Source organism: Notolabrus celidotus, chromosome 3 (assembly GCF_009762535.1).
Source record: "Notolabrus celidotus isolate fNotCel1 chromosome 3, fNotCel1.pri, whole genome shotgun sequence".
Taxonomy (NCBI): Eukaryota; Metazoa; Chordata; class Actinopteri; order Labriformes; family Labridae; genus Notolabrus; species Notolabrus celidotus.
The window spans coordinates 33,946,963-33,971,761 of NC_048274.1; the positions used below are offsets into that span (position 1 = coordinate 33,946,963).

At 39.6% G+C, this 24,799-nt stretch overlaps 1 protein-coding gene across 1 annotated transcript; it reads left to right on the forward strand.

Moving 5' to 3' along the window:
- Nucleotides 1-956: 956 nt before the first annotated feature.
- Nucleotides 957-24,601, forward strand: tpcn2 (two pore segment channel 2). The gene is made up of 25 exons (XM_034679052.1): nucleotides 957-1,329; nucleotides 8,258-8,313; nucleotides 8,986-9,062; nucleotides 9,930-10,107; nucleotides 10,262-10,378; nucleotides 10,781-10,887; nucleotides 11,104-11,176; nucleotides 11,559-11,658; nucleotides 11,757-11,822; nucleotides 11,924-11,988; nucleotides 13,862-13,953; nucleotides 14,824-14,905; nucleotides 15,913-16,002; nucleotides 16,089-16,208; nucleotides 16,529-16,588; nucleotides 17,113-17,241; nucleotides 17,609-17,658; nucleotides 17,864-17,963; nucleotides 18,570-18,641; nucleotides 19,228-19,301; nucleotides 20,538-20,643; nucleotides 20,806-20,888; nucleotides 20,974-21,055; nucleotides 21,388-21,479; nucleotides 21,572-24,601. The coding sequence occupies exons 1-25, from the start codon at nucleotides 1,197-1,199 to the stop codon at nucleotides 21,648-21,650; spliced, it is 2,283 nt and encodes a 760-aa protein (XP_034534943.1). The 5' UTR covers nucleotides 957-1,196; the 3' UTR covers nucleotides 21,651-24,601.
- The last annotated feature ends 198 nt before the right edge of the window (nucleotides 24,602-24,799 follow it).

The following is a 24,799-nucleotide window of genomic DNA, read 5'->3' on the forward strand; positions in this document are numbered from 1 at the left end:
TTTAACTGCAATAATATAACTAAGATCGTCTAAATAAATAAACAAACATTCAGAATTCCTCAGCTTCGTGAGATGTGTGTCTCATGCCTAAAGTGGGGAATAGTCTTATTTTCACAGCATCAAGTGTGGCTGAATGAATCTGATTGAAAGTAAACTGTAGGTTTTTAGAGTTTCATTTGACTTCATGGGTTTAGATTATACAAAATAATGCCCCCTTGTTGTTATTCAACAAGTCACTTGGCTTAAAATAATCTTGTTTAAAGAAGTGGACAGTCTGAAGGTCAATATTGTTCAGTTACATTTGGAGAAATTGTAAATATATATATATATATATATATATATATATATATATATATATATATATATATATATATATATATATTGACATGTAGCTTAGATTTGAGTCAGTTAACCGGGATAGTTTTAAGCATATGTTTTGTTTAATGCAAATAAACCAGTATCATAGCAGCAATGTTATATTTTGTAGGACTGGCTGTGGTGATGGGGACCACTGAGATATCTTTTCAGGGGGGCAGAATTACTAGAGACGCCCCTGCTAATAGGTGAAGGGACAGGTGAAAAATTACAGATGGATTTATTCTGCACTTTTTCGACTGAGTGTTGTCCCCCTATTTTTGTAATCAAAATTCCGCCCCCATCTGTACTAACAATTTATACCCAAGGTGCTTTAAAACTGGATGGAGAGTAAGGTTCAGTCTAATCCGGAGTCCATGCACTTGAACCACAACAAGACACTTTAACCTATTTTCTTTCTTTTTTTCTTTGTCGGTAACAATCACTTCTTCAACCTTACCCTGTCTGCTGCAACAAGGGAGTCTTTCTGTTGTCACGATCACCTCAGCAGACCTTCCTGAGACCGTCTCAGTGCTGCAGCGCGCTCGGAGTTGGAGGAGGAGTTAGTGGTTTACTGTCGGTGTAAAGTGATACTCTGGGACAGGAGGGAGGGAGGAGCGGAGGACTCACTTCCTAAAAACACGTTCCCCTGCCCTCTGCCTCAGGCTTGTTTTGTAGTTTTAAACTTTATTTGTCAGTACACGGTTCATTCTGACTGAGTTTAGAGTAAAGTCAGACCTCACTCAGCCCCTCTAACTCACTTCACAGCGTCACGTCTCAGATCTGTGACTTTCACTTTGACAGCTGAGGATCGGCAGAACAACAAGTTGTAGGTTTCCTGGATGGAAAAGGAGGGTCTGCTGACCGGGACCGAGAATGGAGCCTCCGCAGACTATGGCTCCAGGTCGGGATCGGGCAGCAGGAGGATGTCCTACTCTGTCTCCGGACAGTCTTGCCAAGTGGAGGGGGGTACAGGTGAGTAGGGGTGGGGTGCTGTCAACTCGGAGTAGTCTGCATTAAAGTGACACAAAGGGTGACAGGATGAGAGGATTTTTAGAGAGCAGGTGACTGGCTCCTGTCTGTGAAGTCAATGGTGGTTGATCAGGTCCTGTGCGTCAAGACAGCGACATGTAGTTACATTACAAGCTGAGATCTCTTAACCTGTAGAAGATTTAGCAATTGTATAGGCCTAAGTGTTATTATGTGAGCATGGAGTAGGCTACCACAACTTCATTAGTCTGCTGAAAAGAGGCCCCTGAAAGCTTAACAGGTTTAACAATCACAGCTAGACCTGCAGCCAAACTGAGATTTGGCTCCCCAGTGACACCACCAACACTAACTCCTCATCAGTCTTGATAGGGTTTGCATCCAGTAAGAGAGCTTGTGACAAGATGTTTAAAACACAAACTGATTACAAAATTACCCTTGACACTGTGAGCATGGAGCAGACCTGCTTTCTTGATGGCTGGGTATATTAGATTGTTGTTACAGGTGTATTAACTCAACTCAACTCTACTTTATTTATACAGCACCTTTCATACATATAAACATGCAGCCCAAAGTGATTCACAAAATAACAGAGAGACAGAAAACAACAGCAATGGTAAAATTAAAAAAGGCATGATTATAAATGAAATATATATAAAAAAAAAAAGATAAAATCAACACAGTAAAATTAATAAAATAATTAATAGTGGAAAGAAAAGTTAAAAATAAGGTAGCGTCGACAAGATCAGATGAATACAGGAAATTAAATAGATAAATAAATGTTAAAGCAATGATTATAATACTGCAGTCCAGGGCTAAAAATAAATACTCCAAATTAAAAGCTTGATTAAAAAAGGAAGTCTTAAGTTTACTTTTAAAAACACCCAGAGAGCTCGCCGCTTTAATGTCCAGAGGCAGAGAGTTCCAAAGCTTAGGGGCGTAAAAACAGAAAGCTCTCTGGCTACTTGTGTGAGAGACACGAGGAACATTAAAAGGGAAGCATTCGAGGACCTCAGTGATCGAGTTGGAACATAAAATGACAGGAGATCAGTGATGTATAGACTGGAGGAGTAAGGCTGTTGAAAGCTTTAAAAACAAATAAAAGTACCTTAAAATCAATTCTAAAAGAAACTAATGTGAAAGTAGCGAGTTATCATTTTCGTGTCCAGTTTAATTTGAGTTTTTCAATTTCAAGCATATGTATTGCAAGATCAGTGTGATTTATAAAACGAGCCGTGCAAGTGTGTGATAATGCAGTGAAGTGAAGGATCTCACTCATAAAATGTCTGAGCTTTGTTAAAGCCAGAGCAGTCACGCTTTTGTTTTTGTGTTGATTTAACAAGGCACTGCAGAGGCTCATTGACACTACATGTTGTCCTGGTAGTATCTTTTTGCTGTTGGATGTGCTGTTGGAACATCTTGCTGATGTTCTTGCCGGCTCAACCATATCTTAAAGGTCTTCTTTGGGGCTGCAGGGGGGCCTTCGAGGACCCTAAGCTCAAAGTAGTGTTGGTGAGAGCAGGAACTATCTGACATGGTGTGCTATCATCACTTTTACAAGATGCAACCAATCAGAAACCATCAGCACTCTGAATGGCTGACACACTGGGTATAGAGCAGGGGATCCCAAAGTGTGGGTTGGGACCCCCTGGGGGGTCGTGAGACACAAATGGGGGGTCCTGAGATGTCTTCCAGAATGTGTCTTTTTTTTTAAGTTATCTAAAATTAGTACATTTTACCCATTACAGTAAAAAATATCGACAAAAATAGTAGCTAAAATAAAAACTTGAAAATAGAAAATGTAATGAGTTTTCTGCCTTTCTTTTTGCCAGATGACTCCTAAGTTTAGGGTTAGTGAACAGTGAATTATCAAAAGCATCAGTAGCAGTAAGTTAATTCATAAAGGCCCAGGAAACACAGACGCATGCTCATATAGGTAGGCTAAATTTCTGCAGACCAGTTAAATGAAGCCACATTAAATCACTTTGAGGGACAGTGGGGGTCGCAATTCTTTGGCACCATATTTTGGGGGTCGCGGGCTGAAAAGTATGGGAACCCCTGGTCTCGAGGACAGAACTGAAAATTATAGGAACCCTCACAACTTTGACGTTGAGTAACTGTTAGCTGAGATGATATAGTGTTGGCTTAAAAAGTTCACAAAGTGCAGTACAGAATATTGTGTGTGGTTGTGTGTGGTTGAGGGTATTTTTAGGCTATGAACATGTTTTTTGCCTCCTGTCTGTGATGCATGGAATATGACATAGCAGAAGTTTCCACATTGAAGATTCACAGCAGTTTTTCTAACTCAAATGAATCTTCTCTTCTCACCAAGCCTGATAAAATGAATCAGTATGGTTGTTTGAGGAAAATGGACATACACTTGGCTATTGCAGTGTTATAATTTGTGATTCTGTATCTGTTAATACTTTATCAAAGCTACTGTAAGCAGTGTTTAGCTGGTTATGAAAAACATTGAAAGTAAAAGTGGTGAATTTTGTTGACCTGCAAAAGCAAAGTGTCAGCAAATAATCAACTATTTCTATTTTGTGGTTTTTAATATCTTTAACAGCAATTTTGCATTCTTTTTTCATAGCAAATGTTCAGAGTGTGTGATACATTTGAATTTAAAGAAAAGCATGAAGAGATTTTTTCTAAACACTACTCAGACGTGTCCAGGAAAAGATCAGCCAAGATATAAGATGTATCACTTTATCCACAGAGGAGTCCGAAATTAACACAATCAGAAACTTTCTCACAGAGGCTCTGACCTAAAATCACACTCACTATTAAATGTGTGAATTTACATGTACACTTTATTATAATATGGTTGTGATGGAAATTCGATCTGGTCCTGTATGTGAGTGGATGTCACCTTTAAATGACAGAAACAAAGGGTACTTTAGAGCTGTCACACTCGTGGTTTCAGAAGTTCAAAAACACGTTGTTCAACAGTTCTTTCAAAGTGATACATGTTGCACTAAGAACCAAGGATACTTCTTTATATCATAAAACTTACCCCCCCCCCCCCTTCTTATTTTTACTGAGTTCTTAAAGTTTCTTCTGCTGCAGCAAGTGTGAGCAGTGCAGCTCACACTTGTTTGACCGCTGTGTGCATGTGTTGAAGCAGTTATAATCCTTGTCCTGTCAGTGACACCCACAATCACCTCGGCTGTGACACATCCTGCTCTGATGCATCCAGTCAGCAACAGCAAGTTTGTGTGTGTGTGTGTGTGTGTGTGTGTGTGTGTGTGTGTGTGTGTGTGTGTGTGTGTGTGTGTGTGTGTGTGTGTGTGTGTGTGTGTGTGAGAGAGAGAGTGAGTGTGAGTGTGTGAGTGTTAGTGTTGCCTGACCTGAGTCATCATATCTGTGTCTGTGCAACTGTGGGGAGAAAGAGTAACAACGGTTGAACAGAATCACTCAGCAGCATAGGAACAAACAACCTACCTACTGCCAGCACTGAAAGTTTGAAGTGGACACACACATCCTCATTCCTTTTGAACAAAATACTTCAAGTACAACACTTTCTAAATCGCAAAGATCAGCGTAGGGTTTCTTTAGGCCAGGTTGAGTTCAGTATAACCTCATCCTGAATAATTGCTTTATCATGTGAATGCTGAGCTTGATATACTCTCAGCTCAATCCATTTGAACCATTTATCCAACATAGATCCCACATGAGCAATCACTTGGCAGCAGTAGCAATGCAAAGCATTCTTTTATTAGGCAGAAACCTGCAGAACTGGATTCACTGTTATTTTTTAAGATTACACCCAGAGGTAATCTACAGTGTTGAAAATTAAGCCAGAGTTTTGTACCTCCATGTACCTCAATTCTAGACACATATTACATTTGACCCCCATTAGTTATTACAGCAGTAATTAGTAAATCTGTATGGGGTGTAGCATAATTAGGGGCACTGGGATTGGGCCAGTTGTAGCTGTTAGCCAGGAGGCTAAAGGCTTGTTTGTTCATGTAGGTCTAAAGTTGGGTTGAGTCAGCATTTCCTAAATGACCATTTTTGGGCTTCAAAACTCCTCTTGAGACTACATCCATGGTTTTACAGTCTAGGGATTACACAGACATCAGTGTCCTCGGGGATAAACTATTCCTGTGTGTGATTGGCACAACAGATTTATGAAATATTACAAAATATGTAAACATACAGCCACAGTTTTCAGGTCATAAAAAGAGTGTTGAATCTGTATGTTTTATCAAAGTCACTGTGCAAACTGTGAGATACTCAGTGTGGTAAATGACAAAGCATCAGCTGTGATAACTAATTGTTTGTCTTGATATTCATATTATAAATAATACACTTCTTATATTCTGCCCAGAGGTAAAGCAGATTGCTTCAGTTCAGTTTTCTTCATTTGGAAAATTGTTGGGTAAGACTCTGAACCCTAAACTGCACCAGAAGGCACAGTTATGGTTAGTGGTGCAACGGATCATCGTTGATCCGTGATCCGTACGGATGCCTCTCCACGGTTCGGCACGGACGTGGTCCGCGGATCGGTTGATGAAAAAAAAAAAGGTTGCGCGTCAACTCACTCTTCAAGCGCAGAGGTAGTCATGGCAAGTGAAGGAGCAGAGGAACATTATAACCCTCCTGCATCTTGTAAGTCACATGTATTGGAGCATTTTGGTTTCCCTGTGAAATACAGTGAATGCTGAATGTGCTTGAGCCACGTTATGAAATTCCGTCGCGCACCCACTAGACCAGAGGCCGTCAATACACGGCCCGCGGGCCGCATCCGGCCGCCTATTTGTGGCCCCCGAACTGTTATTCCTTCACTCTGTGTTTTGGTCGGGTCACCGTGTGTTTACCGGGATTTTTTTCTCTATGTCAACGATAAGCAGACAGGCTGTTACTGGGTCACTTAGAGTCCAATGCTGCGAGTGCAATTTTTAACTTTCACTTTCGTTTATGGAGCCGTTCGCATGTTGGCACTTTGCCAACTGTAGGACCCTAGAATAAAACGGTGTGTTCACAGTTTGCTGCTCAAAGAAAAGTGGACGGTGAAAATCAGCAAATGAAAGAAGAATGGAGTGAAACTTTTGAAGTTCCTCTGCTCCTTCACTTGCCATGCCATGAAATGCAGTGAATGAGGCAGGACTGGGCCCACAGATAGGGTGCTTTGCACATGCAGTAAATTTTGAGTTGAATGCTGTTTTTATTTAATGGGCAAAGAGTTTTACAAAATAAATAGAGGGACAAAGTTGTATTTGTCTTGTCTTCTTTCTTTTTTTTTTTTTGTTGATCCGAAAAATGATCCGATCCGTGACTCAAATCCGTGATACGATCCGAACCGTGAGTTTTTTGATCCGTTGCACCCCTAGTTATGGTGTACTAATAGGTGTGAATGACTAGCTGACCTTGCATAGCACTTTGCAAGTGTATGAATGTGTGTGTGAAAGGATGAGTGCTGACATGTCTTGTAAAGTGCTTGCAAGTCACTTAACCCCAACCGCCCCTGGTGGCTGCGTCAGCGGTGAGTGATGGGGTTAGTTAATACTGATGGGCTCTTTCGATAGCAGCCTCTGCCATCAGTGAATGAATGTTGTGAGAATCAGTGAATGTGATGTGTAGTGCTTTGAGTGGTCAGAGGACTAGAGCAAGCGCCCTATAAATACAGTTCATATACCTTTTAGAGTACAAACCAATTAAGATTCATATTTAAAATGAAAAAACCCTAGTAATTATCAGTTTACAGATGAGAAATTGCGTCATGAAATAGTCTAACTTCTTTGTTGTTAAATCTCTGCTTTTGCAGCTGCAGTGCAATTTCTATTATGTTGACGAGGTTAGATCAGGCTTCAACCACCTGAATGAAAAGACACCAAGAGCCACTCCAAACTGGATTTAATCTAAGATTTTTAATGCAAATAATTCAGCTGGTTCTTATTCTGATTAATAAAAGACACTAATACTAACACTAGTAAGACAGTAACTTATGCATGACATTAAATGATTAATCAATGAATCAAAGCTGGATCCTGCTCATCTCAAAGTGATCATGCCAGCCTGACTTTGTTATTACTTCCTTTTTGATTTTCCACTAATCTCTAATCAGCTGACTCCAAATTGGTCAACTGATTTGAATATCCAGATGTTGCCGCAGGACCAATCGGACTTGTGTCTTAATTATAAGTCAGGGTTTTGAACAAAGTTTCTTTGTGATTTTGATTGGACATAGTTTAGAAAATGACTTCAGTCCAACCTGAGAAGCAGGTGCTCAGTGAGTGTTCACTTAGCCAGCTCAGTCCCACTGCTGCTGAGCTATGATGGCATTGTTTTTGTTTGTCTGTTTGCATGTTTGTTTTGTTTTAACGAACCATCATTTGTCCATGTCCAGCAGTCCTTTTTTCTGGGCAGTGGCTGTTGAACAAAAATGTAACCTCTCTTTCTGTCTCGTTCTGCACATGGAGCAGTCATGTATGAGGCTCTGTTTGTAAGATTCCTGTTCTATTCTCATATTGTACTCTGTATGTCTATTACTGTGTATTACTGTGTATTAATTAGTGTGTATCTGGCTGCTGTGAGTATTTAAGTGGGATTTCAATTTTATTGTCTCCCTTAGTTGTACAGCACCTTCCTTGGTCAGTATGAATACATTTGTCTTGACTTGGCAGTCAGCTGGATATTCGCTGATTTTTTCCCCCAGTTTTGCCTGAAGAAAAAACAAACTTTCAACGTAGCTCCTAGCCCAACCAGTTCTATAGACAACAACATCTTGGCGCTGGTTCCTGTGGTCTGTTTCAGTTTGTGTGGTGTGTGTTCTGTTGTAGTTAGTGGCTGAACATGGCAGTTAAGGACATTAAGGTCACAGTGGTCAGAGCACCTGGGGGAGAGGTGTCAGTGAATTCTGCTTCTGAGACAGAGATGGTCTTTCAGCTTACACTCGTCTCCCCATCCACAGGTGATGAAGACCTTTACATCCAACAGGCTGTTGTGTTCATCGAGGACGCCATACAGGTAAACACAGTGACTTCATGAATTATTTCTATGGTAAAAAAGTAAAATGCTGATTAAGTAAAATAAGTAACCAAAGAAAGTAACCACTATCAGTGCTGCTGACCTCGGTGACATCTCTTTCATGCTTCTTTGTAACAAATTGAATTTTCTCTCTCTGGATTTTGTGATACAAAAAGCCAGTGATCTATTAATAAGTGAAAATATACCTGGAGAAGAGCAGGCGACCTGTTTTTAGAGGAGGAGTGAAGTAAAGGTGCTGCTGCTCCTCAGCCTACTGATTACAGTTAGATGTCATTAGTATGTTCAGGTCTTTATATCAATGGTTTGTTTGAGGCTACATTCATACAGTGATGTGGACTGCTCATTACATTTGAAAGCTCTACAGTAAATAATGTTGAGTGAGGTAATGTGAAAGACCTAACCTAATGGCATGAGTTGCATGCAGTGACTCTTACTGATTTTAAATTTGGGACTGCATCAGTAACAGATTCAGACTTTGTGTCTGTACTTAACCTGTGTGCTCATCTTAACTTTCCTTGGCTTTATCTGGTTTGCTGTTTTTTGTCCTTGTTTTCCCCTCACTGTATTCTTCCCTCCCTCTTTCTCTCTCCGATGAAACCCTTGTGTTCTATACACTTCTGTGTTAATGACGTTTTTTCTGCATGCCTCCAGTACCGGTCTATCAACCACCGGGTAGATGCAAGCTCGCTGCGCCTGTATCGATGGTACTACTCAAGGATTTGCCAGTGGTAAGTTCACACTGGGTCAACGTGAGTTCAAGCTCATAGTGAGAAAACATTTTTGACCCACACAATTTCTATTTTGACTCAATTGGTCAGTGTCTTAGTTTATGTTTATTTTCCTTTTTTTATTCTGTAAGTGATCGACTTTTTCATGTCTTTTCTGTTTTTTAAACTGGAGCAATAACCTATAACTTTCTCTCTTAGAACAGCACAAAAAAATGGTGGGGATACTTCCCCCATATCATTTTCTTTAAGATCATGTTTAATAACATCCTCTTTTTGTTGTCTCTTTTGATTAAAGTTCCCTGTATTTAACTTCCAAAAAGTGCTCCTCTTTTCAGAACTTAGTGTTTAGTCCATAGAAAGAGTATGATCAGACATGTCCATTGTCCCAATACAGCAATTTGATGCTGAGAAAATCTCTTTGGAACACAAAAAAGTAGTCTAGTCTAGAATAGATAGAATGTGAGTGGGAAAAAAATGTGCAGTCCTTTTTTCCAGGATTCAGGTCCCGCCACACGACTGAAAGTCCTAGTTCCTCTAACATTAATTATGTATTATTGTAGTTTTCTTCCCTCCTAAATAGTATGGTTTTGATGTGTCTAGAGTCTAACATTGAAACCCCCCACAGATAAGCATTGCACCTCCCAGTATTTAGCTAGTTACAACGGAAAGGAAAAACTTCCTTTTAACAGGCAGAAACCTCGAGCAGAACCAGACTCATGTTAGACAGACATCTGCCTCGACCTAACTAACGCGTCTTCAAACAATGTGGACATGACAATTAAAACTAGTGATAAAAGAAACAGACTCAAATGTTTGACTAAACCATATGTACAACATGTCTGCATTCATTTGTGCGCTATCTTTCAGGGGTTTAGGCCTGACCATTGCAGCGGTGTTGTTGCTAGCATTTGTGGAGCGCCCGTCTTCATTGGCCATCTCTTCTGACCCTCGATATCGCTTCCAACCCTGGGAGCCTCCTTGTGGCTTCACCGAAAGCATCGAGATGGTCTGCCTCATCGTGTTTGCTCTTGATCTTGCTGTAAAGGTAAACACAGCCCTGGCAGCTGGAAGCTGTCTGGTCAAACGAGACATTAAATGTTGTTTTTAAGACGATATTTAAAAAAATTCTCAGGTATTAATAGTTATTTCACGTTTTTGTTAAATAAACTTCTGCTCCCCTCCTTATGTTTTGTCCTAAGAGCTACCTGATTGGCTGGGAGGAGTTCAGGAAGAACAAATGGCTGATCAGTTACACAGTGGTGATCACAGTCTCTGTCATTGACTGGGTGCTCTCTGTCAGTATGGTGTGTGATGAGGTGAGGCTGCGGTCTTTGTTTTCTCAGCATGATATGTTGACGGTCTTCAGTGTGAGCTTTCAGTACAACAATGCAACATGAAACAGACTGAAGGCCACTGATAATCTCCTGTCTGTCAACGATAAACCATGGTAAACATAAATATGATGAACATTAATAAAGTAGAACAAGGATTATTGTAGCTGGGATTATTTGCATCTTTATTTAATAGAACAATATTGACTGCCAAGCTGCAACAAAGTGGACATGCATGAGCCACTTATTATGTGTTGGGTCATTTTCAAACTCCCAAGGACTTCAAACTTGCCTATTTCTCTATTAAGATGAGTCTAGTTGATTCAAATAAAAATGAAGGCTCATTCTATTCACTAAACGTGAACCTGTATTCCTTCTGTCGTTTAGAAACTGAGAGTACGGCGACTCCTGCGTCCATTCTTCCTGCTGCAAAACTCGTCCTTGATGAAGAAGACACTCAAGTGCATCAAGAGGACTCTACCAGAGATCGCCAGGTATCTGGATAAACATTACATTCAATGTGATAGAATTGGTCAAGAGGAAGTTGAAATAAATACATGAAATATAAAACAAGTTATAAAGGAAAATAACACAGAAACAAACAATGTGTGTGTGTGTGTGTGTGTGTGTGTGTGTGTGTGTGTGTGTGTGTGTGTGTGTGTGTGTGTGTGTGTGTGTGTGTGTGTGTGTGTGTGTTCTCCTGTCTGCAGTGTCATCCTACTGCTGGCTCTCCACCTCTGCCTCTTCACTATGATCGGCATGCTGCTTTTTGCTAAAACTGAGGTGAGTCCAAGACTTTATGGTCATGACATGTTAAGTACACAATGCGGTTCTGCTGACACTTTGCCTAGTGTGCCTGTGTGTGTGTGTGTGTGTGTGTGTGTGTGTGTGTGTGTGTGTGTGTGTGTGTGTGTGTGTGTGTGTGTGTGTGTGTATATGTGTGTGTGTGTGTATGTGTGTCTAGAGTTTAGTTGTCCTAAGTATGTTTATTACGTTTCGTATTGTTATCTAGTATTGAACAAAATGACCGCACAGAGCATGTTTTCTTATACCGTGTGGGCTTATGTCATTATCTGTTTCCTTCATTCAGTACTATAATACACCCTGAGTGTTGTTAACAGTAGTAGAAATACTGTATGATCTCTCTGCCCGTGTTTCTGTTCAGGATCCAAAGAGGAACGGAGAGTGGGAGTTACATTTTAGAGATCTGCCCATGTCACTCACTTCCCTGCTGGTTCTGCTCACCACAGCTAACAACCCTGACGGTACTCGATCAGTCACCAAATGAAGAGGCCATGTTTAATGATGTCTGTTTATCCTTCTGTCTGATTGTCTGAACACTGTGTCCTCTGTCCTCTCACAGTGATGATCCCTGCTTACTCGCTCAACAGACTCTACTCCATTTTCTTCGTCACCTTCAGTGTCATTGGTGAGCGTGATTATTGCTGTGTGGGGCTCCAGGAGGAAATAGCTCGACTACTTAAAAATGTTAATATCTTTGCATTTATTTACTTATTTATTTCCTGGCAGGAACTTACTGTCTGATGAACTTACTGACAGCCATCATCTACAACCAGTTCAGAGGGTATTTACTGGTGAGTCACACATTGTCAATCATTAGGCTGGGGAGCAGGACATTGTCCCACCATTACCCAGTCTTCTTCTGCTTCTCATCTTTAGTGACAGTGTAGGTAGAAGCATAGGCGCAGATGTATGTTGGTGTTGATGGGTGCTCTATTCCTTTCATGACTTGCTGCTATTTTGAAAAAACAGTAAAATGCCTGTTGCAGCAACGTAATGAGGTGATGTACACAAATACACACGTAACTAATGTTGTTGCTGAGATACGGACAGAGCTAGATACAGACAGAGCTACTGATGCCATAATTGAGACAGCTTTTCTCTCAAGTGTCAGCTAATCAATGCCGAAGGCTCACATGAACAAAAAACATAGACCAAATCCACTATGGTCTATGGTGTCTGGTGTCTGTAAGCTGTGTGGCAGCGCAGGATATCATAAGAGAGCCACTTACAAGCCTCCTTACAAGCAAGCCAGGACTGCAACTCTGGGATATCTTGAGCATGCAAGTTTAACAGCTGGGTCACATTGGGCTCCTCATCTGCGTTTCCTAAGATGGCCAATCCTTGGCATGAAAGGTAGCAGATTGAGGAGAAAATAGGCAACAAAGCTGTTCTTGCTTCAGCCATCTGCTTGTGTTTACCAGCAGAAATTGAAGTGGCAACATAAACACCTACATTAGCAGCAGCAACTGCTAGCTGTTGCTTGATGCAGATTTGACTTTTCGTGGGATCAAAATTTCTCCAGTACTTTGGTCCAGCTGGAAAAAACATCCCTTACAGAAGCTTTTCAAGACTCTTGATCGTGTGAGGGACACTCATGTTTGTATCTGTCATTTGTAGCTTCATATACTATCCTGGGGAATTATACTGTCCAGCTAGCCCTTCCTGGCCTGCTTCTGCCCCTAGTTGTCCTTACTTGTAAACTTGTTGAAAGAAATCTAAAAATTCTATATATAAAGATCAGGTCTAGATTGTACTGTTAGTTATACTGTAAGGAACAGAGGCATGTAACGGGCAGAATCCTTGAGCGGAACCAGACTTATGTGGAACAGAAAATTGCTTAGACTGTGTTGTGCCAAGAAAGAGACAAGCAAACAAAACAGTTTTCTAGAATCTGATTGCTCATCCTGAACATAGTCCACTATAGAGCAGGTTAAGTGTTCAGGTGATCTACCCCAGTAAGAAGTGAACCCTCGATGTAGTGCTGAAAACTCAGAGTTAACCCTGAAGTTAACTCCATAACCACAAATCCTGCTCTGTAGTTTACGCCCCAGATAATGAAGACTTAAGTCTACATGCCAGTCAATAAAGCACAAAGAAGTGTGCCAGACATTTATTATATGAGTCCGTTAATGTGAGAGGGTTTTTTGTTTGTTTGTTTTTTAAAGAACAAATCATGGCTGCTGTCACCTCATTGCCCTGAGCTGGAAAAGTGGGTGTGTCCACAGAAAAAATCTGTGTTAGTAGTGAAATATAGTCAGGAGGAATCATTTGACAGTTGTTTCATATTCCACAGCATACGCCCAAATTTTCTAACATGGGTGTTCACTTTAAATGACTCAACACTAGCAGCTTTCAAAACAAACCAAAAGGCCTGAATGGATGGAGACGTCTGAAGGATGCACCATGCCGATAAACGGTCATCAAAATGTGAAGCAGTAGTAATTACCTCACCTGTAGTTATGTTCATTTGCAAACACAGCAGTTCTCCAGGTCCACCTGAATCTCTGTGTGGAACATTCATTAGTGCCATCTGCTGGGAAATTAAAGGTTTATAAAAGGATTATAGTCTATTCTTACATTTCCATTTTTATTGTTTTCTTCATACACATGCACAACAATAGTTATTAACACTTACATTCATGGACTCTTTCTGTTCTGGTGCAGATGTCAGTCCAGACGTCCATCATCAGGAGACGACTTGGGATTAGAGCTGCTTTTCAAGTCCTCAGCTGTCGAAGAGCTCAACAAGCTGCTGTGTGAGATACACACACACACACACACACACACACACACACACACACACACACACACACATGAAAAAAACAACGGATCATATCAAAACTCTGTCTCTTAACCCACACTTTGTATCAATAGTTGTATTCTTTTAAAGCTGCTGTGAGGAACTTTTGATTTATATCAATCTAGGCGCCCCACTGTGGACAAAGTGTTACTACTTTTGCATGTACAGAATAAGAAATAAGAGGTGTTTTCAACAAAAACCTCACTCTGCTGTCTTTTAACAGCCAGATGTATCACTGGATGTGATTATTTGCCATGAAAACAGCCGAAAAAGGGTGTTTCTAAAGCCAAATGTCAATCATGTGGTCTGACACCTACCCCCTCTGAGTGGTTCACGGCATTAAAAATGACAACAGAGAAGGTATCAGTGTTGTTGTTTATGGTTTTGTTTGCTTTTGAAGATCATAAAGAGGCATCAGTGTTGGTTTCAGTCTGTTTCTCAGCTGGTGAAAAACTCCTCATAGTGCCTTTAAAGACACAGTTGTTAGCTGTGTTGAACATGTTATAATAGTTAACCATTAGTAAGAGTCAACAGTTAATAACATTAAAGGGATAATGTATGACTAGCTGGTACACAAACAATTTGATGCTAAGTATTGACCTGAGGATAATTTATTGACTTAAAAATGACTTATTGGGCGCAGGTTTGTGCATCCCAGGTTGAACTTCAGCCTGTTGCCCCTTTCCCACGGGTCATTCCCCTACTCCAAAATACATTTTAAAAAGGGGACTGTGTTAGGAGAGCTGATTTGGCTCACTTGTTTAATCAAAATAACATCAAACTCAGAGAATAAAAGCTGAATAGAGTTATGTCATTAATCTGTCAGGGAGCATGTACGTGTTGATGCTGTGCTGGAGGTGATGTCCAGGGTCCAGATGAAAAGTTACTACAGAGCAGCCATCACTAAGGTAAGAGCCACGATTCACTCTCTCTCTCTCTCTCACTCACACTCACACACACACACACACACACACGCACGCACGCACACACACGCACACACACACACACACACACACACACACACACACACACACACACACACAAACAAATTATGCTAACATGTCTTTACCCCAAATATATATTTTAAATTCTTGAAATATGAAAGATAATCTGAATAATGAACAATGAACGAGTTTCTTCTCAGATGAATCCAAATCAGTCAGTCAATCCTGAGTCAGTTATATATCACCAATTAACAGCAAATATCATCTCTAGACCCTTTACAAACAGAGCAGGTCCAGACTGTACTCTGTACTAGATTATATGCAATATATATTTTATGACACATTAGGGGAGGAGTTTTATATTTTGCTGCCATCTACTGGACAACTTAATAAGTCACAGTCCTTTCTCGTCTAAAAAAACAACAACTGTAGCCATGAGAAAAAAGAGAACTGATTGAAAGTATGTAAACTTGACCTGGCAGTCTATATGTTTAATAAATTAAATTAAAGGTGAAAATTAAGTAGCACAACTCAAAGATTCCTACATTCAAAAATCTGACTGCTTTGCCCACTGAGCCTCTGTCTGACTCAGTGAATCCAGACACATCAAGTACTTTTGAGACACATGGAAACCTTGCGGGTGTTTTTTTATTTCCTCTAATAATACAAATCAAAACCACAATTTCCAAAAATTGTAGTGTTGTGAAAAATGGCCACAGACATTCTGTCTTTTGATTGTCATGAATGTAGCATCTTTACTACCTTATAAAACCTTTACGGAGTATCTTCACATTCTGACCTAATGACCTTCTGTGTACAACACGTTTGTTTGGTCAAAATGATGAGCAGTTAAAGGGCAGATGTTTAACACACATTATTAATAAGAATTATGAAAGTGTATTTAACCTAAGACAACAAGATTTCTTCTCTCTAAATGGAGATGCATCCTTTTCTCTGGCTGTTGTCCACAGGAGGCTCAGCAGTGTGCAGACCTGGGCTCCATGGACCGAGAGCAGTTCAGGAAGATCTTTGATGAACTCGATAAAGATCGCATCAAGGAGGTGAAGCTGCTTGAAAATCACATTGACATCTCACACCTGTTTCATGCTGTTGAACCTGTGGTACTTGAATGTGTTTGTTTCTGCAGCATCCTCCCTTGCCCCAGTATGACTCCCCAGTCCTGCAGAAACTTCAGAGAGTCTTCAGCCACTACTATCTCACTGTGCTGGGCAATGTAGTGGCATTGGCCAACGTCATGTGCATATGTGTAAGTTACACTCACACAAATTTACACACACACTCATCCACTGATTTTCCTTGCTGCTGTAACTTGCTAAATACTGAAAGGTGCAATCCTCATGGTGGATTAAGATGAGATCAGACTGAGTCCTGTCAGTAAGAGGGGACTGGATCTTATCCTGTTTTGATGTTGAGTCTTTGTTGATAATTTAACATGGAATATGGTCTAGACCTGCTTTGTTTGTAAAAATGTCTTGGGATAATGTTTGTTGTGATTTATTCTACAAATAAAGATTGATTAATATGAATGCAGTCTAACATTTGATGATCTACTTCTGTGTGTTTCAGACTGTGTTGGTGTTGAACTCTGAGAAGACCACTGCAGAGAGAGACAACTACATCATGGAGGTAAGCACTGTCATTAAATAATGAATGGGCACAGGGGTCACTTTAATTATCATCCTAGTGTTATATCTTATATCTTATCTTTGTGAGCCCTTCCTGCTGACCTTTCTTGCACCACCGTCTGGTCACAATTACACCCCGGCCAACACTTCAACAAAGTTTCTAAAAATGTCTTCACAGGTCTTTTGCACTTGAATGCAATATGAATATTGAATCCTGTCTTGTAATGTTCATACCAACCTGATCAAACTTTCCACTAATACACCAACATTTGAAGTCAATAAACCTCACTTCTTATTTAGGCCAAAACTAAAAAAAAACTGATGGAGTCAAGACTGCCTTCCTTGTGTCTAAATGTGTCTGTGATGGCAGGATTAGTGAAAATGGAGATTTTGATCTTATGAGGGTCTCCTCTCTGGCTTCCCCTTTATGTTTGAGGTGTAAAATAAACATTGCTGCCTTATTGTAGAACCCATAACATCCTTTACACATAAACTGATTCAGCTTTTCCACTGTCTCTCCTCCAGATCATCAACCTGTGCTTCATCCTCTACTACCTGTTTGAGATGTGTGTGAAGATCTTTGCCTTCGGCTGGAGAGGCTACCTGTCCTACAGGAACAACGTCTTTGACGGCTTCCTCACCATCCTGCTATTGGTAACGTTGCTCTGTCCACTTACTTCAGTACTTTTATATAAAAAATGTTTCCTACAGTGTTTTGTCAGGGATGATTAGATTTTTTATTGTGGATTATTTGTAAGGCACAAGAAGCAATTTGATAAAAACACAGTGTGCTCTGGGGAATTATTAAGAGCATTTTGTTTTTACATTTTGACATTTCATAAACTTTACACTTAATCCTAAAAGTAATAGGCAGATAAATCAGTAACAAAAACCTCCATGAGCTGCAGCTATAGCTTATAAATTACCACATCATCTTCAGAGGAGAAAAATACAAAGTTAAAGATGTAAAATGTCTTTATTTACCAATTTAACATTTGTCTTTCATCTTTTTTTCCATCAGATTCTACAGATCACTATATATATCACCTACAGGCTTCCTTATTCTGACTGGTAGGTTTTCCCATTAATAGAATCATTAGCTCAAAATATAGACAATAGTGATGCGGTCACAGATTCAAAGAAAGTGCAAAGACTTACTATTAAACAGTTTGTTTAACCAAAGGGACTGACCATGTTAAAGAAATGTTCAGCACTGAAATCTGTGCAGATGAAATAACTCATTATTGCTGTATGTTGATACACATTTTGTTTTCAGGGACACGTCCTCTCATGGTGTGATGTCTCTGTGGGAGATGGTTCGTTTGGTTAACATGCTGATTGTCTTCCGCTTCCTTCGCATCATCCCAGATATCAAGGTTAATGAAGACATCATACATTATATCACAATCAACAGGGCTCATTTTACTGGGGAAAGTCATTTTGTAAAGGGTAAAACTTTAAAGAGATTATCTTTAAAACATCACAGTAAGCCTTTTAATCAGCTGGTTCACATGTTTTCAAAGCGTAAGTGTAGAAGGTGATCCATTGATGTTTTCTTTGAACAGTGAACACAGGAGCCAAAACCTATGGGGCCCCGGTAGTCCCAAAAAGTAACATTTAATATGTGCACACAGCATAAAAACTTTGCACAAAACATAACAATCTATGTTAACATGCATAGCAACTTTCATTTTAAAGGAGTATTCACACAAACTGAAGGTCATAGTAAAACAATATTTAAATGTGTTGTAAACAAAAAATGATTTCAGGCCCAGAAGAGAAATGTTATAGGATACATTTTCTAGGCACAAACATCCCAAAGTTTTAAGGGCTATACACGGTTCATGACAGACGTAGTAAAAGTCAGTTACATTTCAGTAAAACATAAAAACAATGTATGTAGCCAAGATTGCACATTGTGTTTTCTTACCTCTGCATCCTCATCACAATCTGTTGAACCACACATCCTGCTTGTTTTGCAGCTCATGGCTTTGGTTGCGAGCACACTGTTGGACCTGTTGAAAAACCTGCGAGCCTTTGCAGGGATCCTGGTGGTGAGTGAAGTCATGCATGATGGAATTAACCAGTTGATCTACACTTACACCTTGCTTATGTCCTTACTTTTAAACACACTGTTTAATAATATGCAAACTATGGATTAAGAGTACTGGGCCTGTCTGCAGGAATGTTATATGTTCTCTCATATACTTCACAAAGCACTGAGAGCCAAATGGGGAAATAAATTAGCTGACAGTCAAGTCTGTATTTTACCCACTCTGTATGGATATGAACTGTGTTTATTGTGCCCCGCAATTTGCACTTTGCATAAGAACACACAAAACTCAAAAACAATTATCTTTTTTAGCTTTTAATATTTTAATTAATAGAATGAATGAATATGTTTTAGGTTCAAGGGCCATGACAAACACAGGAAGGAAATGCAAGTTGACAGCAAATCATAACACAAATGTTCATTACTGGCAGATTTTAAAAATGGAGTTCTGATGGCCACAGGTCTGGGAATTATTTTTAGTTACTGTTATAAACACACTATTTGATTTACTTCTACTACTTTGGAGATACAAGGTTCTACATGACTTGATGACTTGGGTTGATGTGTTGTTCATGCTTTCTCTGCAGGTGGTGTACTATGTGTTCGCTGTGTTTGGGATCTGGCTATTTGAAGGGGCCATTAAACCTCCTCCACATATGAGGTAGGAAGTCAAAAACAGAGTGAGGCTAATGAAACATGGAGCTCTTCTGACTAATTATTTGCAGAGAATGCAGGAAAACAGTTTTTATTGTCAGCCTAATAAATGTTTCAAACCGGTGATGAACCCAAGTTTAACTTATGCACATTTATTTTCATGTAACGTGAAGTAAAATTGTCATATCTGAAAATATATTGGTTTGTTGGTTAGATGTATATGTTGAAGGGTTCCTGTTCAGAAGACTAATTAAGGAAATAAAAGAAAGACAGCTAATAATATTGCTGCAGACTGAAGCTGTATTTAGTTGCAGAATGTTGAGCGGTGTGCAACATAGCTTCAAAGTGTCATTTCAGACCTCATTAAAATTTCTGTGAAGAGTTTGAACTGTTCATGAAACAATCAGCACTGATGTGATCCACAAAATAAAAACTGATGTTGTTTTCATTACATTATGGAATATAATCAGCAAATATAAACAGTCATTTGAAACATTTGTTCCTCAACTGGTGACCAGACATTCTTTAGATATCTTACTGCTTAAAAGAATGCATGTGTTTCATACATGCAGGAGAGATCTTCACCAAATGTGAATCATTCTATAATAGTTAGAATTAAATGTGCGTGTCAGCAATCTGGTAGACGTCTGGTTTTCAGCAGCATCCAAGATAATAATTAACAATAGGAGTACTCAAGTCTAGGACGAAGACTCGAGCCAAACTTGAGTGATTGGGTATAGCTTTTCAGTTCTCAGACTTAGACCTGGACCCAGTCATTGTCTGCGACAGGACTAAGAGGAAGGAGAAGAGGAGGAGTTTTTTTTGTATAAGGCCCTGGTTTATTAATTTTGAGCAGTGGGTGCATGTGTTCACCTGCACTAGTGTTCAATGTCTTGTTACATGACAGTTCCATGCTAAAATGTGCACTCCACTGTGACTCAGACTTAGGTAATGGGGACTTAATCAGACTCGGGTAATGAGGACTCAACTCGGACATCTCTGGGATTCTCCTCAGTGTGTCAGACTCAGGTTTGGTAACTGCAAACCTGATTCTAACCTTCATTCAGCTAACTGAAGTGAACTCACTGTTAGTGGTTGTTCATCAAATATGTAAGATCCCAGTAATAACACTGTTTGTTACAGAAAGCTGAGCTTTCAATTCTGAAACAATTTGATATAAGCAGTTTCAGTGAGTCCTCTCTGATGGTGTATGTGTTAATATTTGTGCATATGTGTGTGTCAGTGTTCTCCCCAACACCACCATGGAGGACATCACCTCTAACTTCAGCATGGCGTGTGGCACCTATGAACAGCTGGAGTACTGGCCAAATAACTTTGACGACTTTGCGGTGAGTAACATGAGCAGTGAGATGTGAGACAGTTTTAAATTCACTGGTTTCAACCTCTCAGCGAGATCACAGCGATCTTTTACAGTGAAAGTATTCAATCAAATTTGGGACTGTCTCTCTCTCTCTCTCTGTCTCTCTTTCTTTCTCTCTCTCCTTCACCAGGCATCCATCATTCTGCTGTATAATATCATGGTTGTCAACAACTGGCAGGCCTTCATGGATGCATACAGCAGATACACCACAGAGTAAGACAGACCTTCTGAGCTTTTACATACAGACTAGCTGATGATGAAGATGATGAAGATGATAATGAGTGGTTTATTTCCTCAGCTGGTCCAAGATCTTCTTTGTATGTTGGTGGCTCACCTCGTCAGTCATGTGGGTCAACTTGTTTGTGGCGCTCATCTTAGAGGTCAGTTCACTCAGACGACACAACTTTAGAGTTTCAGTCAATAATTCTGATATTGTCAAAACAGATATTGAAACTCTGTCAACAACCCAAATAAAGGCCATGGGGAGAAAATTGTTATTACTGGAAAAAAATGTTTTAGTATTTAAAGAAAACTTAATAGAAACCTAAGGGCATAACAGTATTTTGTCATATTTTAACCTTTGCCTTTCTGAGCTGTTTTGTACAATTTCATGTCACAGACAAGAAATAAGAAATGATTGTGTCAAAGATAAATCTGGAGTAATATCTTCCTCATGTCATTTGCTAAATATCCTGTTGGTTGTTTTGAACAGAACTTCATCTATAGGTGGGACCGCAGTCACAGCTGCTCTGTTACTGAAGTGGAGAGGATCAGATACCAAACCTCTGTGCAGCTCATGTTCAGGTCGGTCTGATTGTGATTCATTTTAACACAAAACAAAATCTCTCATCGCTAATTTCATTAACTGTATTCTCCTGTCCTCTTTTTCTCTGCAGAGAGCAGATCCAGGAACCAACAGAAGAGGAGTTACTGTGTCAGCTTCACCAACACCCACACTTACACCTGGACTGGTGACACACACATACACATATACTCATACAAACTCAAACATATATGTACACACACACGCACACTATGGTGCTGGATTTGTGTCACAGCAAACACACACGACGCACACACATTTGTGTGACTATTCCCTTAAAGTCCCACATGTATGTATGTATGTATGTATGTTTGTGCGTTGTGTAAGTAGACTTGAGCATTCAGTGCTGCTTATGGCACATTTTTCTATGCTTTATGTAGAATGTTAGTGGCACGGTGGTATTATTTTATGGTTCAGGGATCCAAAACCTGCTCCCTCCTTACTTATCCCAGCCATCAAATGTATTATTATGTTTTATCAGGTCAGAAATATGCCCTTTTCCCTGCACAAGCGCTAATAGTTCTTAACAAGTCTCAGACAACTAAAGCTTTGCTCGGCACTGGTGCTGCTGATTTGAATGGTTGTTGTGAGCCACAGCCAAAACAGAATAAAGTTTGCATTAGTGTTTCTACTGCAGGCAAGAACTAATTATTTTTTTATGGGTTATTTTGTATTGGATAAAGCACTGACATTTTAGCAAATGATGTGGAATTTCAAAACAATTGCCATCTTAAATATGAAACATTGACCTACTGTCTTATTTTAATATAGGATAAAAACAAACTACCTGTTTCAACTGACTCATTTTGGTTCAGAGCCATAGGTGTCCACATCACAGTGTGACGAAGCCAAAATCAGGACAAGCCAATGCAGAATTTCAAAATAAAATCCATCTTAAATATGAAATAGCGAGCCACATTTTTCATTAATTTCAATTTGAGATTAAAAAATAATCCCTGTTTCGACCAACTCATTTTTGGCCAGGCTGGTACTTCATAACAGTAAGAAAGTAACAGAGCCTGAGGCACACTGGATCCATAATAACCATTCAAAATAACATTAAGAGACGCGCGTACAATCAGCTGATCACGATGTGCACCTCTTTCCCTCGCTCTTTAGAGCTTGCTCTGCTTCAGCACTGGACAGCGCCGTGTTTACCCATTTTATCATTTTCAGCACAAACAAGAAGAAGAATTTCCCCTTTCACAGCACAAATGCTCACTTGAACACTGTTGGACTTACAATAATCTCTTAATATTTAGGCACCACATGGATTAAACAAATTGCCTACAATGCTTCAATATGCCCCTACATTTATTGGCCTGGTGCATTTATCATCATCACACTCATCACTCATCCTTGCTTTATCCAACACAACACACCGGTAACTCATTGAAAGAATTAAAAGGATTATTAACAATGCTTACCTGCAGTGGAAACACTAACACACGAATCCCACTAGTGAGCTACTATTTCAATATTTACGTGTATTCTTATTTTGTATGCTGTGTACTCCTGGAATATAACAAACACATCATCTCTTAAAGTAAAAGTAAAAGTTGGGTTTTGAACCCAGGTCTCCTGTTTGTATGCCCCCCAAATACCACTGCACTACAGACCATGGAGACATGTGATAGGGAGAAAATGTGGTAACACAATAGTGGGTGCGTCTGGAAGTCCATTGGTGTGCACTACTTTCACACGCACATACGTACAGATTAATGAAATACTCATGTGCTTTGCATGTGTGCACTGTGACACAATTCCCGCTTCTCACACACACACACACACACACACACACACACACACACACACACACACACACACACACACACACACACACACACACACACACACACACACACACACACACACACATACTGTTACTACTTAATCTGTCTACTGTGTGATTTAAGCACTGAAAGGTCAATATAAGAGCATTTTACTTTTAGTTTGTTTTAAATACTTTTATTGTTGTTTTTTTTTTTTCTACTACTGAAACAGTAAAAAGCACATTGTTTTCAGTATCAGTGCACCTTTGTGTTATAGTTGAGTTACCTAAAGTGTAAATATTAATGTTTCATATTGCTGCCATTCCCTCCACCAGCAACTAGCAACATAACGTAAAGGAAAGGAGTGGGAACAGCAGTCAATTTTGGCATATCAGGTCATTGGGGTTCAAATGCACAACCCCAACACTGAAAAGGAAGCAGATGCTCAAGCCCTCATGTACTTAAACTATAACCACTTTCATCAGTTTAAATATGACAGACACGCGAGAACCAAGTCAAGCTAACAACCAAAGTTTTGCCATAAGTGAGTTTGGCGGTATTGTAATAACCTGTTTTTCTCACTTGTACAGATATTGTTATGAATAGCTTGTGGACCTTGATTGTTTTCAGGGTTTTTTTCACTGTTGTTCACATCTCAAACATAGCTATCTGTGGGAGGATATCTAAGCTGAGTGTCACCAGGACACACGTCTTCAACTGAAACGCACAAATGCATATTTAAACAAAGCAGCCTGCACTCAGATGGAGGGGATACTTTGCCTTCTTGGATCAGCCTTTTAAAGGGTCTCTGCACCTCTTCGCACAAACTGAACACAATTAGCATGTACGTGCACTCTCTCACAGGGAACAGATTGTTTTTATTTTTCCTGGAACCACACCATACACCAGTAACCTGTTTTGATGTAAGGGAAATCTTAAGTTACACCTGAGACATTTAGGAAGTGGTGTTCTTGTAAGGGGAACATGTTTTGGGAGGCTGTATGTTATAAAAGCTGGAGTAACAGAGGCTCAGTAAAAACACAGCTTTTCTGCATGCTACCTGCCACACAGCACTGAGAGTTTCCTAAACTGAATTTAAAAAAGGGATTTTTTAAATAGAGATTTTATCTGTTTATGACTTATTGTGCCTTAGTATTTATAAATTGTAGAGTCCACTGAATGGTGAAGAATAAAAGGATTTTATTGAAAAAAGGTTGGTTGAGTAAAAGTTCTGTGTTGACTGTAACTTGAAAAACAGCTTGTCTGCATTGTATGAATGGTGTTGGTAAAAACTGGGTAAAAAGACAGATTTAAATAAATATTTTACAAAACTTCTTAGACTTTTTGTGATTTTTTTTTAATTTTGAAAACCTCACCTTTTAGTGTATAAACTAACAAGCATCACCAGCATTGACCCGGGTCTGGTAAACAGTGAACCAATGAATGTAGGAGTCAACATGATGTGTAATTACGTCAATGACTCTGAATGTGTTCACCAATGATGACTCTGATCATGGCTGTGTTTTAAC

Coding starts and splice junctions, on each gene's coding strand:
- tpcn2 (XM_034679052.1), top strand. CDS start 1,197: ATGGAAAAGGAGGGTCTGCTGACCGGGACCGAGAATGGAGCCTCCGCA. Junction 14,906..15,912: donor ACAGAGCAGCCATCACTAAG/GTAAGAGCCACG, acceptor TGTTGTCCACAG/GAGGCTCAGCAGTGTGCAGA. Junction 16,209..16,528: donor CCAACGTCATGTGCATATGT/GTAAGTTACACT, acceptor TGTGTGTTTCAG/ACTGTGTTGGTGTTGAACTC.